The sequence below is a fragment of the Grampus griseus genome (assembly GCF_964374135.1).
Source record: "Grampus griseus genome assembly, chromosome: 12".
Lineage (NCBI taxonomy): Eukaryota > Metazoa > Chordata > Mammalia > Artiodactyla > Delphinidae > Grampus > Grampus griseus.
This window is the reverse complement of record NC_139006.1, coordinates 5750128-5768864: the sequence shown is the minus strand read 5'-3', so window position 1 is coordinate 5768864 and position 18737 is coordinate 5750128. Positions and strand designations below refer to the sequence as shown.

Below are 18737 nucleotides of genomic sequence, written 5' to 3'. Positions count from 1 at the left end.
CTGGCGGGGTCTCCCAGGCCGGGGGTGGGAGCTGGGGCCGAGGGAGAGAGAGGGAGAGAGCCAGCGTGGGGTCTGCTGGCCGGCCAGGGGTGGGGGCAGAGTGAGAAAAGAGGGACGGGGGCTGCAGGGAGAGAGGGCTGTAGAGAGAGCTGGACACGGAAGCAGCGCAGAGAACAGGACGCACAGGCAGGAGGGCGGAGGGGCACGGGGAGAGATCCAAGCAGAGGGAGAGCTGGACAGCAGCACAGGTGGGAAAAGGGACGGAGACGGAACCCGGTGGTGCTGGCGGGCCAGGGGCGGGCAGAGTGACAGGGGGGAGGATGAGGCTCTGCGAAGGGAGTGTAGGGGCAGCGGACGGGCAGTGAGGGAGTGAGGTCGGTGAGGGCTGGGGCGGGAGTGACACTCAGGTCCCAGTGTCCCCGCCGGGCCACAGCCCCGCTCCAGCATGGAGGACGCCCCTCGTCCCCGGGGCTGCTGGCTGGTGGATTGGCAAGGGGAGCGTGGGGCAGAGTACCCCCAAGACGCCCTCACAACCTGGGCAGGACGCAGGGGGCAGGTTCCCAGCTCCTCCTGGAGAGTGGCGGCGCTCCCCCCCACCCCGTCTTCTCTGCACCGAATGCCGGGGGGCGGGAGGCATCGGCCTGCGCCCCTCTGCAGCCCCGCTCCCCAGACAAAGGCGCAAAGGGGGAGATGGGAGGCGCGGCTAAAGTCAAAATCACAGATCCATTCATTAAAGGAAAAAAAGCGAAAATCCAAAACAACACAAAAAAATCATGATAAAACGATGTGCAAAGGATGAGGCTGCCCCCCGCTCAGAGCGGGTGTGCGCGGCTGGAGGAACCATCAGAGCGTGCAATCGACGAAGACGACTTTCAAAACAAAAAACCAAAACCAACGAAAAATGGGGGAAAAATAAAAAGCAGAGATCTGAAAATATCTTTAGGCCACAAGACGGAGCGGGTGGGCGGTGGGGCCAGGAGTCTTACCATCGCGAGGGGAGTCGTTGGCCAGCGAACCTCCTTCTCGCGGCCCTTTATCGTGAGCAATTTGACGCATGATTATCGCGTCTATGAAGGTGGCCGCTGTCAGGGTGGTCTTACCCAGAGAACGGAGTTCCAATTCCTGGATGGAAAAGGGTTTACTTTGAGTCTTTTCCCGGTGCAGGTCTGAGGCCGAGGCAGGCGGCGCTGGCTGGTCCGGGCTGGCGTGGTGGGGCGTGATGCCCTTCGCCGGGGCGCGGGCGATGGCTGCGTGGCCGGAGCCAGGCGGCGCCAGGGGCCGGGGCTCGGAGCCCTTGCCGGGGGAGGACGCGGGCTCCAGCCCCGCGCGGGCTGGGGGCTTGGCGAGGAAGGTGTGGCCGGCGTCTGCTCGGGGCCGCTCGGGCCGGGTGACCCGCGGGGCCTCCTTAGGCAGCAAGACAGGCTCCAGGAGGGTGGGGTAGACCCCGTCGAGGGTGCCACCCAGTGGGCAGTGGGTGGCGGGTGGGAATGTGGCGGCCGGGCGGACAGGCGAGGAGGTGGAGGTGGACCTGGGGGAGGAGAGAGGGAGGGTCAGCGGCTGCGCGAGCCACAGCCGGGGCCTGTGAGGCCGAGGCAGGGTCACTCCCTCACTTTGACACCCTGTGGAGTCTCCCCTGCCCGGAAGAGCTCCCGCTCTCCCTACTGCTCTCAGAATAAACGCTGCCTACTGTGACCTGCGAGCCCCCGTGCCATGTGGCCTCACCTACCCCATCCACCTGCCGTCCATCCAGCCCATCAGCTCGTCAGCCCAAAACTTTTTACTGAGCACCTACGACGTGTCAGGCGCCGTTCTAGACACTGGGGTACGGCAGTGCACAGAACAGACAAAAGCGCCGTACGTTCTAGGTGAGAAGACAGACTACGCACGTCTTAATGTGATAACGTGATAAATTAAACCCCTATCAGTGTGGCAACTGCTCGAAGGTGAACGAGTCTGGGTTACGTTCTGCTAAGAGAATGGCAAGGGAGCTCTTAGGCAGGGCTCACGGAGGACTCTGAGGGGCTGGCACATGCGCTGGGGAGGAAATGAGGGAGCCACAGGGCAAAGGCCCAGAGGGCGGGCTAGGGCGGGTGGTTAAAGGACAGGGCAGTGGGGCCACACAGGGCTCCCTGTTGTCCCCTCTGCCTGGAGCGCTCTTCCTTACCCCAGAGGCTTATGGGTCTAGCCCACAAGCCCTCAGAGGGCACTGCATGCGTCACCCATTACCGTGTCCCCCGTACCCAGCACAGGGCAGGAGACCCACCGCAGGCCTACCAGGAAGAAGGAGTGCACAGATGCACTCTCTCTGACCTTCACAGGGTCAGTGTAACTATCCCTGCTCTGCAGATGAGGAAACAGGCTTGGACGTGAGCTGGCCCGACACCATCTCTTGTGGCCTGCCAAGCCTAGCGTTTTCCATGAGGAAGCCTTGTGCTAACCCTCTCTCCCAGGGGTCTTAACTCAGCTGCCACTGGGAAAGGGCTTGATGTCCCTGCTACAGCCTCTCACTGGTGGTTGCTGGTGGGAGCTCACGCCTGGGTGCCCCACTCTGAGACTCAGGCGCTCCTTCCATGCGTACCCGCTGGGGACCTGACTCAGAAGGGACAAGCCTGTGTGCTTGGGAAATGATGTCATTTTTCATAATGGGAATGGTGGTGGGGAAGGTATGATTTAGACTAGCCAAATGGAAGCACACTTGCATGAACGGACACTTCATTTTGGAAGAAGCAGCCGCCTCTGAACTGTCGCTGGTGGGCAGGGGTATCGGGGAGGCTCCCTCCCCCATCAGGCAGCTCTGCCCACAGACCTTGGGCAGGGGGTGGGAGGTGGGTCTTGGGCCTGTTGTGATAGGAAGTGGACTCCGGGGGTGGCGGGGGGGACACATATGGGACCTCTGCAGCTTCTCCCATCTTCACGGAACCTCTGGACTTTGTCCAGCCAAGAGAGACACTGTCTCCTCCCTGTAGGGCCCTGAATCCTGGGAGGAACGGGAAAGGCTCTCCTCACAGGCCTTACTCTGCCTCTCCCTCTCCGCTCCACAGACTCCATTCCTGAACTCGACAACCTACCCAACTACTCCCCCATCCACCCACCCAACTCGTCATCCATCTACCCCATGAACCACCTACTCATCCATCTACCCACCCAACCCCCCCAGCCATCTACCCAACTCATCACCTGTCCACCTACCCATCTATCCACCCACCTCCCCACCTACCTACCTACCCCAACCCAACCACCCATCCACCCACCTACTCAACCCATCACCTATCTACTCACCCATCTACCCATCCATCCACCTACCTGCTCACCCATCTAACCCAACCTCCATCCAATCACCCACCATCTGTTCACCCACCTCCATCCATCCACCTATTCACCTGGCTCTCTAACACAACCGTCCATCCATCCACCCACCCACCCGCTGTTATCATCCATCTACCCCCCCACCTGCCCGTTCATCTAGCTCCGTCACCCATCTATCCACCACTGACCCACCTATGCATCTACCTACTCACCTGTCATCCACCCACTTACCCACCCAAAGTCTATTATCCACCCATCCATCCATTCATCTATCCACCCACCCATCCAACTAACCCAATCACCCATCTCTTTACCTTTTCACCCACCTAGCCACCCACCCACCTACCTGCTCAGCCATCGCTCACTCTCCCGTATACCTCCCAACCCATCGGTACACTTGCGCATCCCCCCAACCTGTATCCAGTGACCGCCCCCCCCGCCTGTCCCCTCCCCTGTGCCAACCTGGCCCACCTCAGGACCGTGGGCGTGCTGGGCTCCACGGAGGTGATAATGCTCTTCATGCCCGTGTTGTGCAGCACGCTGGGCCTCTGCTGGATGGCGTCCTGGGTCCGGGGTGAGATGGGCGAGTGCTGGTGGGAGTGGGAGGCGGGGCGGCTGCCGCTGCTCCCACCCCCGCCGCCGCCGCCGCCGCCGCCGCCGCCGCCGCCGCCACTCTGCTCCGTACCTGGTGGAAACAAGCCGTGGGATCAGAGGGGCGGGCCACGCGCAGCCACAGGGACCGCTGGGGCGCGTGCTGGCGGCTCCGCCGTCCTACCGGGCCTCCAGATGGGCGCGTGCTCCACCGTGGTGGTAGACGCGAGGATGGACTTCTCCCGTTCCCGCTCCCTCTCGGACGAGGACGTGGCCGTGGGTTTTGTCAAGTGGGTGGGGCCTCCTGGAAACCCAAAGGCCTGCGGCTCAGCCCCGGACACAGGAAGGGCCCTGGATTTGTCTTCCAGGGTGGAACAGAGAGGGCAAGGCATCTGCCCGCGGACACCCAGAACGGGGGTGGGGGCCTCACCTGGGGAGAGCGGGGAGCTGCTGAGCCGGCTGCTGAAGTGCTGTGGTGCCGTGGGGAGGTAGGCTAGGCGGTCCATGGCGGTGGCTGGAGTGCCTGGTGTCGGGGGCACCAGCACAGGCAGGTGTGGCACTTGGGACAGGTCGATGATGCCTGTGAGAGAGGAGGTGGGGCCGGGCTGCAGCGGTCGGGGGAGGAGAGGGGCCAGGCTGCCTCCTGGCTGGACCACCCCAGCCGGTGGAGCGCCGCGTGTCCTCTGAGAAGCAGCACGGCCGGATGCTCCCTCCTTGGTCCCCGCACCGGGCCCGCAGGACCCTTCTCTGAATGCCGGGTGCTCACAGCACCCCGTCCCTTCGCTCCCAAACCCTGAAGTGGATGTGGCTTGCAGTTGGCACCCCTGCATACCTCGCTATGCCCGTTTTGCTCTTTTGCTGTGCTCTTGGTGTGCCCTTTTTGCCTTTGACCCTATGCAGTCCTTTCCTGGTACTCAATCCCCACTGTATGAAATACCCAGTGTGACCGATTTTACCAACTGGACCGTAACTAGTACTTGGTTGTTCCGGAAGCACATTCCAGAAGTGTTTCCACAAGGCGACTGTAATACGCATATGCAAAGCAACCACGGGCTGGTTTCGACTCAAGGGAACCTGAAGTTCAAACAGCCTCACACTTCCATCTTTTTTTTTCAACTCCAGGGACCACACATACCAAGAGGACACAAGCACGTGCAGAGCCCGTGTGTGTGCGTCCAGGACTCACAGCACACACAACCTTGCACCACCTGCCGGGTCTGTGTGTGCTCTCAGCGCAGTGATACAACCCGAGCCTCTAAGGCAACTGCTCTAGCCGCCTTGGCAAGGACAGACGTGCACGCGTGGGCACACACGTGTCCTGTGCTCTCAGGACCCTGGGCAGACCAGGGATAAGGCCAATTCTGGGTGGTGGGTTCTGCCCACCCACGTGACTGGCAGCGCTCTGCCCCACCCACCTCGCGGGCCGGCGGCGTAGTTGAGCGCCAACGAGGACTCGCGGGGCGACAGGCCCCTCAGCATGTCAGCTCGCTGGGCCATGGCGGTGGCCGCGTTGTGGTGCATCTGCTGCGAGGTGATGTAGTCGTTGATGATTGTCTGGCGGTTCTCCAGTGCCGCCGTGTCGGGGTAGCCGCGGATGAGGTAAGGCGGGTACAGGTGTGGGTAGGTGGGGTTGGGGGCCAGGTGCCGGGGCAGGTAATAGGCAGCGGCTGCCGGGAGAAGGGGAGCAAGGTCAGGCCGGCCCACACCTCGGCTGGGAACGCCACCCCACCCCGCCGGTCTCAATGCCCTCCCAGCTTCTCCCAAACACCCCCCAGAAAACAGAACTGAGAGCCTGGAAGGAGAAAAACCCTCGCTGCCCCAACACACATGTGGGTGTCTCTGATTGCTAATGTTCTTTGGATGGAAATCCCCCCAAACACAGGGCATCCAAAATGGGGATCACTAAAATACCTAAGGGCTGCATCCTTCTAAACGGATTTTCAGATCACGTCCGTCTGGGGAACGCTCACCCTTGAGCCCTCTTTTGATACATTTGCAATTTTAAAGGCACTGATAAGTTCCGCCGGAAAAGAAAACCACTGAAAAACGTTTAACCCAGCATGTCTCTCAGACCCCTAAGAGAAATTCTGTTTCTCACCTAAACTGTTGACACGATTACACTGTTGGGTCTCCCCCCCACCATGCCTCAGTTTCCCCACCTAGTGGCAGCTAGTTGATGCCGGAGGAGCCCTCGGGCTGACACTGATGCCGCAGGGTTCTGTGGGTCCGGGACAATCACCTGCATCCAGAGGGATCCCACGGGGTATGGAGGTGGGGTCAAAGGCCAGCGGGATGTGGCCGCGGTACAGGTCCACACCACTCACACCCCGGAGCAGGTGCTCGTAGGGCGACATGGGGTGGGGGTGGTGCTCAGGCACAGTGCCGTGCGGGGACTTGGCAATCTCACGGGGCGTGGACGTCAGCTTCCGATCCTGGGACGCCTTGCTGGACGAGAGGCTGCCTGTGGGGACGGGCCAAGTGGGGATGGCATCAGACCTCTGTGCCATACGTGTCCCAGCCTCCAACACGGGGGCTGCCAAGGCTAGTGCTTTGGGGAAGTCATTTGAGGGTAGGGTCTCTGGGATCCCCAGGGATCAGGCCTCGTCATCCATCCATTTGTGTCTAGTTCATTTTTCCTTTTATTTATTCATTCACTCACTTGCTTCTGTTTTTTAGCTCTTTTAAAAAGTTCATTCTTTCTTTCCTTCGTTCCCTTTCTTGTGCATTCCTTCAATCAACCAAAAATATTTATTAAGTGTCTACGACACGCCGAGTACTTTCTAAGCGCTAGGGCTCCCCCGCTGAACAAAACAGAAAAATCCCGGCCCCCGTGGGGCTGACATTCAATGCAGAAGACAGATGATCAACTAGTCATCGAAAAAGAATCTCAGAGTAATAAATGCTCTGAAGAAAATTTTTAAATGTGACAGAATGTGACCAGAATACTGAAGGGGGGAGGGTAGTCATAAGAGGCCTCCCTGAGGATGTGACATTTGAACAGAGTCCTGAAGGGCGCAAAAGAAACCAGTTAGGTAAAGATCTGAAAGGCGGGTGGGGGGCGGGGGGCGGGGGCGGATTTCAGGCACAGGGGACAGCACGTGCAAAGATCTTCAGCAAAGAATGAGCTGAGTGTGGTCAAGGAAGAGACATAAAGCAGCAGATAAAGGAATTTGGAAGTAAGATGGAAAGGTGGGTGGGGCGGGATCCTGCAGGCTCCCAAGGCCATGGCGGAAAAGGGTGACTTTTTCCTAAGTGCAGTGAGAAGTCACTAGAAAGATTTAAGCAGAACAGTGGCGTAATCTGATGTAAATATTTCAAAAAAGTATTCAGGCTGCCGTTTGGGGAGCAGATTATTAGCAGGACAAGAGAGAAGTCAGGGAAGCCAGGTGATCTGGAGGTGGCCGAGAGATGGAGAGAAGCCTGAGGATGGTTTGGAGGTAGAACCCACTGGTCTGGCAGGTGGAATGGATGTGGTGGCCCCGAGGATGCTCCTGAGCTAAGGAGTGGATGGTAAGGCAGTTTCAGAGACCGGAGCCCACCGAGGCCCCGCCCCAGCCCGTGGCCCCGCCCCAGCCCGTGGCCCCGCCCCACCTCGCGCCCCGCCCCACGCACCCTCCTGCAGGCGCGGGGTTGGCTCCCGTGTGGTCACCGGTGATCCGCGGGGCAGGTGGCTGGCAAAGGGCGCCGCGTGGTCCTCGTAGGTCAGGGGGCTCTGCCGTGGCTTGCCCAGCTCAGGCACGATGACCGGGGCCCCCCGGGTGATGGAGCCCCCCGAGCTGCTGACAGCGCCCGGCCGGCTCTTCAGACTCTCCTCGTAGCAGGCGCGCTCCAGCGCCCGGGTGTCTGCCATCACGTCCAACGGGTGCACCGCCGGGAACGTCCGGCCGGGGCTGCCGATGATGGAGCGCACGTCGTGCTTTTTGGAGCCGGTGGAGGACGTGCTGGTGTCATACTTGAGCGGGGTGCCCTGAGGGGCAAGGGGGGGCTAAGCATCAGCTACCCAACCGCTCTGAGCCTCAGTTTCTCAGCTATGAAATGGGAGCGACATCTCATGCCTCCAGGGGTGGGGGAGGAAGGGCTTTGCTAAGCCTAAGATGAGCGCACACCTGTCCCTGCCCTGCCCACCCCTGTCCTGGACCCTGGCCACCGGAGCCACCTGGGGGGCTGCAGAAGGGGGCACAAAGTTCAGAGGTCAGCCCTTCCTGGAGCAAGTGGGGGAACCTCTGTTGGCCCTTGGGGTTTGCTGGCAAGAGACTTAACACCCCCATGAGGGCAAATACCTTCTTCCTGTCAGTCTGGAACCCTCGGCGGCCCACCCAATGCCAAGCCAGAAAAGCCAGCCGCAAAATCCAGTTCCACCTCCCTGAGGCTCAAGTCTCAGAGGTCAGGGCACAAGTTCATGTTTGCTCTACGGCCAGAAAGGGCAGCTGAAGAAACAGGGGTCACGGACGAGCTGCAGCCCGGCCGCCTGGGAGACGACCCCACCCTGTCTGCGCAGGCCGGGGAAACCCAGGATACGGTGGGCTCTGTGTCTTTGCCAAGTAAGAGAACTCTGCTTTTATTCAGGAGTGATTTTTTTGTTTGTTTTTTGCCGTACGCGGGCCTCTCACTGTTGTGGCCTCTCCCGTTGCGGAGCACAGGCTCCGGACGCGCATGCTCAGCGGCCGTGGCTCACGGGCCCAGCCGCTCCGCGGCATGTGGGATCTTCCCAGACCAGGGCACGAACCCGTGTCCCCTGCATTAGCAGGCGGACTCTCAACCACTGCGCCACCAGGGAAGCCCTTCGGGAGTGTTTTAATTACTTTCTTAAGAAGGGGAAGTGCCCTTATTTTAAAAAGAATATTCCAGAATCAGACTGGCCTCCCTTTTGGATCCATGGTGGACTCCTGCCAATGGCTTCACAACTGCCCAGAGGCTGAGAGCCAAACTCGTCCCCTGGCCTTCGACAATCTTCCCACCGCTCCCGCCTTCTCCCGGGGCACCTCTGTGCCGTTAGCCAACTGTAGGCCTCCTGGACACCCTCCCCAGTCCCTGCCACCTCACAGCCACGCAGCCCCCGTTGGATCCCACGCTCCTTCCTCATTCACATCAGCCACCTCTGACCAAGGGAAGAGACACTGGTTCTTAGGTGGTTTCCACCGACCAGCTCCTCACACAATCAGAGCTCATCTTCCCCTACCAGGCTGGGGCCTCTGGGGGGCCAGAGCCACGGGGGTGGGGGTAGGGTGAGGTGCAACATGCTGGTGGGAGAAGTGGATGCCGAGAAGCAAAGACGTTGCAGATTTAGGGACATTTGGATTTGAGATGCACAACTGCCGTTTACTTGCTGTGTGACCCTGGACAAGCTGTTTAACCTCTCTGAACCTGTTTGCTCACCACTAAAATGAGGACAGTAAGAGAACTACCTCAGAGTGCTGCTGTGAGGGTTAGATAAGTCACGATGTCTTATGGTCATGGATCGGGGGTTCGATCCATGACCGGTGTTCATTATTACATCTAGCTCTGGGGTCTGGCAAGCTTCTTGACCTCTCTGGGCCTCAGTTTCTCCACCTGGAGAATGGGGATGATAGCCATGACTCTCCTGGGCTGTAAATACAAGTGAACGAGGTTGTGGATATAGTCTAAAGGCCTTGGCATGGAATCTGGAACGGACGTGATGACGGTCAGTGATGAGCAGCTGTGTGATCCTGGGCATGGCACTCCACGAGTCTGGGCCTCAGTTTCCCCATTTGTAGGGGCCAGAGCGGTGCCCATCAGCACCCGCCGCCCCGATCTTGGCCCAGCCGCCCAGCCCCGCGCCCGTACCTGCGTGATGGAGCCCTCCTTGAGCGGCCGTGGGGCCAGGGGCAGGTCAGGCGTGCGCCGCAGCTCCTCCCGTGGAATCTCATGGATGGAGCGGCCGGCCTCCTTCACCGTCGCCACCAGGCCCTCGTGGGCCGGCTTCAGCTTCAGGGGGCCCAGGGCCTCCAAGGGCCGGGCCTTGTAGGCCTCGGCCAGGTCCCGCGGGGGCGGGGGGGGCGGGGGCGGCGTGCCCTCACGCTTCAGGAGCTTGGCCTCCCGACGCTGGTAGTCTTCCTGGGCCTCCACGTAGGATCGTGGGATCCCTGCCGGGGAGGACGGGGCGTTGACCCTTGCACCTGCACCCCACCTCACCCATCCTAACCTGGGGCCTCCATGCTGGCAGATTCTGGAGCCAGACTACCTGGGTTCAGGCCCTCACTTGCTGTGTGACCTTGAGCACATGACTTGCCCTCTCTGAGCCTCAATTTCTTCACATATAGAATGGGAGTAGTAACTGAAACCCCTCACCAAGTCATGAACATTCAGTGAGATAACATAGATAAGATGCATAGAATGGGGCTCTCAGTAGCTGGTTTGCCACTGACCAGCCAGGAGAACCCGGGCAGGGTACCTGACCTCTTTGATCCTCCCACCAACTGTATGTTCCTCTTGGAGTCTGTTCCATAAGATAAGATACAGAGAGCACTTGGGGTGGCACCAAGCGCAGAGCACAGCAGATGCTGAATAAATGACGTCTACAGAGTTGAGGGTGATGGGTAGTATCTTGCTTCTCTTTTTGTTTTCAAATACATAAGGAATGCCTCGCTCTGCCTTTCAACCTGCACACATACCTGTCGTGTACACGTGTGTTACATGCCTTTCCACATACCTGGGCACCCACTCTGGTATGCCTTCCCTCCCCCGCCCACCCTGACTGTAAGCCCAAGGGCTTGTTGTAGCTGCCGTGAGGGCGTGGTGGCCGGGCCTGTGGGGACACCTGGGGAGCAGAGGGCAGGGTACCTTGCGTGATGGAGCCTCGGACGTGGTGCTGTTCTTTGAGATGGTGGGGGCTGTGTTGCTCAGGCGGGATGGCGCGGCCCATGAGACCTGGGAGGGGGAGAGCAAGAGCATCATCTCGTGGCTCCCCGAGCCGGCCTTGGCAGTGACGAGCCGGGGTCTCCAGCGCCCCCTCCCAGCAGCGGGCCCCTCCAGCCACTTAGTGTCAGTCCCCACGATGATAGTGGTGGCGGCATAGGACCACTTCTCGGGCCCTGTGCTACCTCCAAGTGGAGCTTCAGAAAAACCCTGCCTCAGTTTTCCTATCTGTAAAGTAGGGCCAACCATCCCATCTCCTCCCTCCAGGGGGAGCTGAGAAAGAGAAATTCTCTCCCTTTCCTGCCATCACCCAGCAAGTAGGGAAGCCCCTGGGGCAGGTCCTAGGCCCTCCCCTGGCCCTTCTGTGCCCCCTGGAGTAGGGAGCTGGGCAGGGCACACACCTTCGATGCTGGCTGAGGAGATGGCCCTGCTGACACGGCCCTCCATCATGTCATAGGTGCGCTTGGGGGCGGCCGTCTCGTGGGGAGGTCCTGAGCTGCTCCTGCCGTCCTCCTTGGAGCACTGGGACACGGACATGCCACCTGGAAACCAGACCGATCTCACGATGAGGGGCAGCCCCAGAGCACCTGTGTGCACTGGGCCCAGTACCAGAAAACCGGCCGGGCCCAGTGGGCAGGAGGCAATAGCCTGCGGTTCTGCTGGCAGGGAGGTGTGTGCCTTTGACCACGCGCAGGTATGTGACTGCACAAACACGGCCACTCGTGGGAGCCGACGTGTGACGTGAACATGTGTAACCACGTGCACGGGAGCAAAGATGCACCAGCCGAGTGTGAACGTGCAGGGTTACCACAACCATCTGTGTGTGTCACCGTGGGTCTCAGTGTGTGTGTGTGCACACCTGGCCACTGAGAACAAAGTGAGGCCACATGGAATAAACTGTGTGCATTGGTGTCCACGTGGGGAGAGTGTGTGTCTGCCGGGGGGGAGGGAGGGGACGAGGAGTGCCCACAGCAGAGGCGGCCTCTCCAAGCCAGGCTGAGCCCAAAGGGCGAGCTCCTCAGGCTGGCACGCGGGCCCCCGACAGGCCGAGGGGCTGAGCAGCCAGGAGGCAAGCGGAGGAGGCCAAGCCTCGGTCTCGCCCATCAGGCTGGGGGCTCCTCGAGTGGGCCTCTCCTTCCAAGGATGGCTGCGTCCCGGGGTATCAGAAGCAAGTTCCCGAGAGCCCCGTGCCTGCCCCTTGGGATAAAGGGCACGCTCGCTCTCCCAGGATTTCCCATCGTGACCCCACGGGATCCTCAGGGCATGAGCTACTCCAGGGGCTGCAAGCTGGCGGCCAGCGGATAGACCGCGGTGCTGCTCCAAATTCTGCTCAAAATGAATTGCTGACGTTTAAACACTGCGAGATTTCAGATGAAAACAGAGATCAGAAGTCTGGCCAGCGAGCTCACATGCGTTACAGGGCGACAGTCAGCTATCGGAGGACAGAGGCGGGGCCCCTGTAGACACAGCCATCACTCTCCGGGTCCTCCCCGGCCCCTACTGCCTTCCATCCGGCCTGTGGCCCTCGCTGTTCCCAGGAAGCACGTGAGAAATTTAAAGCCTTGATTTACACCCATTCTGCAGATGACAAACTTAAGGCCTGTAGGGGCTCAAGAACTGATCTGGAGGCCGGAGCTGAGATGCCACCCAGGGCTCTGCTCACAACACCTCGACTGCCAGCCTCTCCGTCTGCCCTTCCAGGGCCCCTGACCATCCTCCAGGGCCCTCAGTCGGATACCGAGGTTGGCACAGAAGACGCAGCTGACCCCCGTCCCCAAGACTGTCTCCACCACTTGGCAGCAGAGAGAGGCAAGTGCCTAAGCCCCATGGTACCACCTCTGCTTCCCAGGACCTGGGGGGCGGGAGGGCAGTCAGGCCAGGCGGAGGCGGAGGCGGAGGGAGAGGAAAACGCGCCCACCGCCGCCAGAGGAGAAGCAGTTTGCAGCCCTACAGCTGCCAGCTGCTGAGAGGGGCGCCCATTAGCAGCTTTTATCTCTGCGCCCCTGGGTGCCCGAGGCTGCCAGGAAATTCCCAGCCCAGCCCTTTACTTCCTTAACTCCTTCCAGGCAGGGCTCCCGGGTTGGGGAACAGAGAGGGTGAGAGGAGTGAGGGGCACTGAAGTGGGGGCCCAGGGCTCAAGGGGGTGGCGCGTCACTCTGGTCATCGCCCCTTCCTGCCACCCACGTGGTGTCAATTAGAGAGCACGGCGTTTGCCAGGAGCGCTGGGCCAGAGGCCTGGGGGAGTGAGCCTGGGCTTCTTCTGCCTGGGCCTGTTCCCCTACTACACGTCTAGCAAGGCTGGCCACAAGTTTGCTTCCTAAATTGTAAAGAACCAGGCAGAGGTGGAGACAGCTAAAGCCAATCCTTACCTGCTGCTGGCTTACATACCTGCAGGGATGGGGAGGTCACCTCCTTCCTGTTGTCACCCCAGCCTTGCCTCCCTGTGAACCCACCTCAATGGGCCAAACACGCCCGCCCCTGCTCCCCAAGTCCCAGGCCTCCTTTTCTCTTGAGGGGCCAGGAGGGTGGACACACAGAAGGACTACTGGACATCACTGCCCCTCAGCTCCCGCATCCGTAAAATGGGAAGACACTCCTTCACCCTGGCTCTCAACCACACGAAGCTGACAGGAGGGTAACACACTCCCCTAGATGCGTTTTCTGAAAACATCTGGCTACCCTTTAACCCCAGCCATGTTTTCTGGACCCTTCTCTCCTGACCAACTCCAGAAACACCAAAGTCTGGGGTTTGGTGGGCAAGCCACACTGGATGCGGGCAGGTTTCCAAGACTCAAGATTAACAAGGTGACATCCCATTTGCATCCTGGGCGGGCGTCCTGAGAGCTCTGTGAGGGGGCTTCATCCGCTGGGCCCCCAGCATATGGGTGGCCCCCAGTAAATACCAAGTGACCACATGACCAACCACCTCCAGGTCACCACTGGTCCTCTCACCTAGAGGGTCCTTCCTGGGCATCAAAGATGCCCGAGGGGGTTTCCCTGGTGGCGCAGTGGTTGGGAGTCCGCCTGCCGATGCAGGGGACATGGGTTCGTGCCCCGGTCCGGGAAGATCCCACATGCCGCGGAGCGGCTGGGCCCGTGAGTCATGGCCACTGAGCCTGCGTGTCCGGAGTCTGTGCTCCGCAACGGGAGAGGCCACGGCAGTGAGAGGCCCGCGTACCACCAAAAAAAAAAAAAAAGATGCCCAAGGATGGGAGGGCCGGGCCAGCCCCTGCCCGCCCACCAGCTCCTGACAGCCGTTGACGGACGACGGGACTCACCCTCGTAGGACAGCACGTGGCCCTTCTTGCCCTCGTAGATGACGTGGCCCTTGGGCAGGCCGTCCTCCCGGCTGCGGTCCAGGCGGCTTGGGCTGTCCTCACCGATGATCCTGGTGATGGTGCCCTTGTACAGGACGTCGGCTGGAGTGCCCTGGGGGTGCGGAGAGGGTGAGTGCCCGCGGGCTCTGGCCGGGGACCCCCACACTCGCCAGACACGACCCAGCATGCGTACGTGTGCACCTTCCAAATCCACACACAGGTACATGTGTGTCCGCCAGTGCACACTGGCAGTACGTGCCAGTGCACGTACTGCTTCAAAAGGGCAGAGCCCGCCGGAACACAATCACGCAGAACAAAGCATCAGTAACAATAATAAGTGCTGCTCACTTTCTCTACATCGACTCATTTAACCCTGGAAATCACCCTAAGTCAGGTACTATCGTGCCTAGTTCAGATGGGGAAACTGAGGCGCCAAGAGGCAAGGTGACCTCGCCCAGGGTCCCCTGGCTAACGAGGGGCAGAGCCGGGACTGGAACCCAGGCAGTCTGGCCCTGGAGTCTGTGTTGCAACCTGTACTATATGGATTTTCCTTTCTCAGAGCCTGGACGCTGGGATGTCAGCCACGTGCCTGTGACCACATGTCATTCCCAAAACCAGAATGGGGACTCAAATCCGGGCAGGACACCAGATATCTTAGCTCTAACCCAGGGTTTCTCAACCTCGGCACTGTGACCTGAGGGCCAGATGATTCTTTGAGGTGGGGGCCAACTGGGCACCGTAGGACATTCAGCAGCCCTTCCCCGGGGCTCTACCCACTAGATGCCGGTAGTGCATGTGACCCCCAATCTGCTCCCCCCTAGATGTGACAATCACAAATGTTCCTAGACATTGCCCAGCATCCCCTGGGAGGCAAAATGATCCCTGATCAAGAAACCAGTGCCTTAGAGGGAGTGAGCTCCCTGTTGGGGGTTGTATTCAGGCAGAGAGAAGACAGCCACGTGGGGTAGTGTCCCGCCTTGGGCGACTTTCACGAACACGAGTGGGGGGTCAGAATATGGATCTGGAGTCAGACTGCTGGAGGGCAAACAGCAGCTTTACCAACAAGTTGCTGTGTGACCTCTGTCAAGTCACTCTGCCTCTCTGAGCCTCAGCCTGTACATCTACAAAACGGAGACAATCTCTGTATACGGTTCTCAAAGGCACCCGTCACAGACAAGCTGTCCCCAATCAAACGTCTCTCTTCTCTTTCTACGATTCCAAGGGCTGACTGAGACATGCAGCTCCAACTGCGTGCCAAGCCCTAGGCTGGTGCGCTCTGAGTCTCCCCCGGGAGCTTCTCTGCCAAGAAACACCCTTCTGTGGGGTAAGGGCAGCGACTGGCACCCCGGGCTTTCATCCCAGATCCTGGTCTGCGAGCAAGGGAAACGCAAGACGCCCTGAATCCGGACGGGTCTCCCGACGTCTCAAAGCAGATGCCCTAGATGGGACCCCTTGGCCACACTTCAGAAGGCTTGTGCACAAACAGTGCAGAATAAACGGGCTTTAGTCTGGGTGATAGATAATCCAGGGGCGGGAAGCCACCTCTCTCATCAGGAGAGCACACGGCCGGGGAGCCGGCAACATCCCAGCAGGAAAGGCTCCTCCAGGGGCAGCGGATAGAAGCCCACCCACTGTAAGTCTGTGTGTGTGTGAGTTTGTGTATGTGTGTGTATCCGTGTGCTCCTGAGTTTGTGTGTGTGTGTGAGCCTGTGTGTGTCCCATGACCGGATTTCATCACCTGGGAGTGAGGCTGTGGGGAAGCCTGACCCGCACACATCTGGCAGCTGCCAGAAACAATCGCAAGGCTGTGAGTGACCCACACGGCTTGGGTCGCGGCCACCTGAAACTGGAGGCCGACGGATGCCCGGGAGCCTTTAATCCCTGACACCTCTGTGAGGATGACTCAGCAAGAGACACTTCTAGCAAAGGGAAGACTGAGTCAGGGAGCGTCGGTCCCGTGCCTGAGTCAGCATGTGGTGGGGCTGGGACCTGAGTGTCTGCGGCCCGGCTGTGGCCCCAGGTACCTGCGCAGCTGCCTTCTTAAGCTCATGATTTCAAGACCAACAGGTTTTAGAGGAACATGAAGCATCAGGGCCTCTCCTCTGTGGTGTGATCTGCGGCCCCTGGAGCCAAAGACACCTTCCTACGGGAGCCTGTGGCCTGAATTCCACCATTCACGTGCGTGTGTGTGTGTGTTGGGGGGGGGGGTTGCACATGCGTGTGTGTGTGTGTGTGTCTGTGTCCAGGCTCCCCTTCCTCTGGCACAGCTGGCACAAAACACTGGGTCCACTGCTTCCTGGCTACACGACCTTGGGTTTAATCTCTGGGCTTCGGTCTTCTCATCTGTAAAATGGGCTGACCTGGATTCTGTGCTAATGTAAACCATCTTGTCTGGAGCGGGTGGAAGGGAAGGAAAAGAAAGCCCTAGGAGCTAAGGACCCCAGGAAGTGGGGGGACCGCCCTCTGTGGTCCACCAGCCAGGGAGGAAGGAGAGGGTTAAACAGGCCCTGTGTACACTAGGACCCCCGAGCTCAGTTCTGAACCCCCAGTCCCGACACCGGAGGGGCAGAGTGGTCCCTCTGCAAACCCTTGGATGGGACAGATGTCACCAGCTGATCCCACACTTTCTGCGGAGCTGGACGTGGCCAGGATGCCAACTCCAGCCGTCAGCCTGTCAACACCACGAGGCCAAGGCTGGCACCAGAGGAAACCTCTGTCATCCAGGACTGAAGTCACAAAAGCGAGGGTTACGGCAGCACAGCGGGAGCCCCAGTGGTGTGGGCGGGCTCAGCTGAGCTGCAGGAGCGTCTGTCCACTCACCCCCTTGAAGGCGGGGGATGTGCAGACTCCCTCACCGGCCCCCAAAACTTTGCTGACCCGAACGCCTCCTGCTCGCTGCTCCAGGCACCGCGGACACTTGCTGGACCTGGTGCACACCAGGGACCCTCCACCTCTCCGCCTTTGTGCGTGCCATTCCCTGGGCCCGGAACGCCGATCCCTGAGATTCCCGCAGGGCTCACACCTCTGAGAGGTCTCCCCGGCTCACCTGTCTCTGCGGCCTCGGCGGCCCCAGCCATTTTCAATCGCAGTGTTTTACTCAACACAAAGCACTGGCTACTCTGAAATCACCTGCTCAGTTTTTACCTGTCTGCTTCCTTCTGCTACCCTCCTAGCTCCTTGGGGCCCTTGAGTTTTGTGTTTTGCTCAGCACCTAAAATGCCTGGCTCCCAGGCTCCCAGAGCTGGGTGGGCACCCCACGAAGCCACCCCATCTACTGAGGCAGACGCTGAGCAGAGACGCTGGGGGGAAGGGCGGGTTGCCCACTGTTTTGTCCACAGGCAGGGCCACGTCTGGAGACACTGCCTGCTAGTGCCACCCTGGTCCCTCATGCCACGGCCCCAGGACACCTACATGGGTGATGGAGCCGCGGTACGTGATGGGGCTCTCGGAAGGCACCCGCGCGCTGGGGATGCCCTTGGTGATGCTCCCTCCTGGAACCGAGCCCAGAGACGTCCCTGGAAGACATGAGACACGGGCTGAAGGGGTGTCTGCAGCCCCTCCCCAGGCCCCAGTCCCAGAGCCCCCGAGACCTGCAGGTCCCCCCCACCTCCGGTGTCTCAGCGCAGAGGGTCCCCCGCCCCTAAATGGCGAAGTAGACAACTGCGAAGAGAGGCTGCTGGACCCTCTGGGAGCTGAAGCTTCTTAGCAGGTTTTGGATAAAGGGTCCCATTCCTGCCTCGACCCTCCCAGGGATGGAGGGGCAGCCGCCGGGGGTGAGCCTAGCTCGCACGCCCTCACCTCTCAGCACGGACGTCTCCTGAGCCGCAGGCACCCCCAGGCTCTCCGGTGGCCCAGCCTGGCCCCGTGGGGACAGCTGTTCCTGCTTCACTCCGCTGAAGGGCGCTGGAGAGGGGCGAGAGCGGTGAGCCGAGCCTCTGGGCAGGGATTCAGAGGGACGGCCGCCTCCCTGCCCTGTCCGGGGCTGAGGGACCTCCCCGCCACGCGCGGGCCAGAGTCCCTTAGGGTGAGCTGCCCTCCCTCAAGCCCCCAACGCAAACAGTGGGAGCCAAGCCTGGGCCATCGAGGTTGGGGGGCCCTACATCCTTACCCAGCTTCTTGGGGTCCATGGTGAGCGGCAGCCCCATGGTGATGGGGCCCACGGGGGCCTTGGCATGCTCTGAGTACGGGACGTGGAGCTGCACAGACATTCCCTGTGGGAGCAGAGGCCGTGGGGTCACAGAGGCCTCAACCAGGGCCTCAACCCGCTTTTATGAGGCCCCAAGAGGAGGGGAACCTCAGGATCACACCCGGGTCCAAGGCCTGGGGCCTCAGTTCCGGCCCTGCTGCCCCTCTGAGCAACTGTGAACGAGTCACTGCCTCTCCTGGGCCTCAGTGCCCTCACCCGTGTGGCGGTCATGACCTGGTTTAAAGGAAATGGTACCCACAGCGCCTGAGCAAAGCATACGCCTTGCCCCCGCCCTGCGCCACAGGGGGGCAGGTCAGAGAGGTGAGGGGCAGGTGGACCGAGGCTCACCACGTGCCAGGGCTGTGTGTCTAGTGCCTGCGACTTTGTTTCACAGAAGGGAAACTGAGGCACAGAGAGGTTAAGTAACTTGCCGAACGCCACACAGTCTGATCGCAGAGCCC

General features: G+C 60.4%; 1 protein-coding gene across 22 annotated transcripts in view; it reads right to left on the bottom strand.

Annotated features, from left to right (window-relative positions):
- The window catches only part of NCOR2 (nuclear receptor corepressor 2), a 222235-nt gene that overhangs the window by 10102 nt on the left and 193396 nt on the right, over positions 1 to 18737 (bottom strand). For 15 of the 22 annotated variants that reach the window (XM_082667549.1, XM_082667548.1, XM_082667559.1 and 12 more), the window contains 14 exons: positions 18199 to 18301; positions 17889 to 17993; positions 17502 to 17605; positions 14052 to 14202; positions 11175 to 11315; positions 10699 to 10785; positions 9703 to 10001; positions 7510 to 7864; positions 6137 to 6358; positions 5313 to 5564; positions 4328 to 4477; positions 4082 to 4201; positions 3778 to 3991; positions 987 to 1528 (listed from right to left, as the gene is read on the bottom strand). In XM_082667549.1, coding sequence (XP_082523675.1) covers positions 987 to 1528; positions 3778 to 3991; positions 4082 to 4201; positions 4328 to 4477; positions 5313 to 5564; positions 6137 to 6358; positions 7510 to 7864; positions 9703 to 10001; positions 10699 to 10785; positions 11175 to 11315; positions 14052 to 14202; positions 17502 to 17605; positions 17889 to 17993; positions 18199 to 18301 — 2845 coding nt within the window. The remainder of the gene's footprint in view (positions 1 to 986; positions 1529 to 3777; positions 3992 to 4081; positions 4202 to 4327; positions 4478 to 5312; positions 5565 to 6136; positions 6359 to 7509; positions 7865 to 9702; positions 10002 to 10698; positions 10786 to 11174; positions 11316 to 14051; positions 14203 to 17501; positions 17606 to 17888; positions 17994 to 18198; positions 18302 to 18737) is intronic. The other 7 variants (XM_082667550.1, XM_082667554.1, XM_082667543.1 and 4 more) reach the window with 1 other exon arrangement.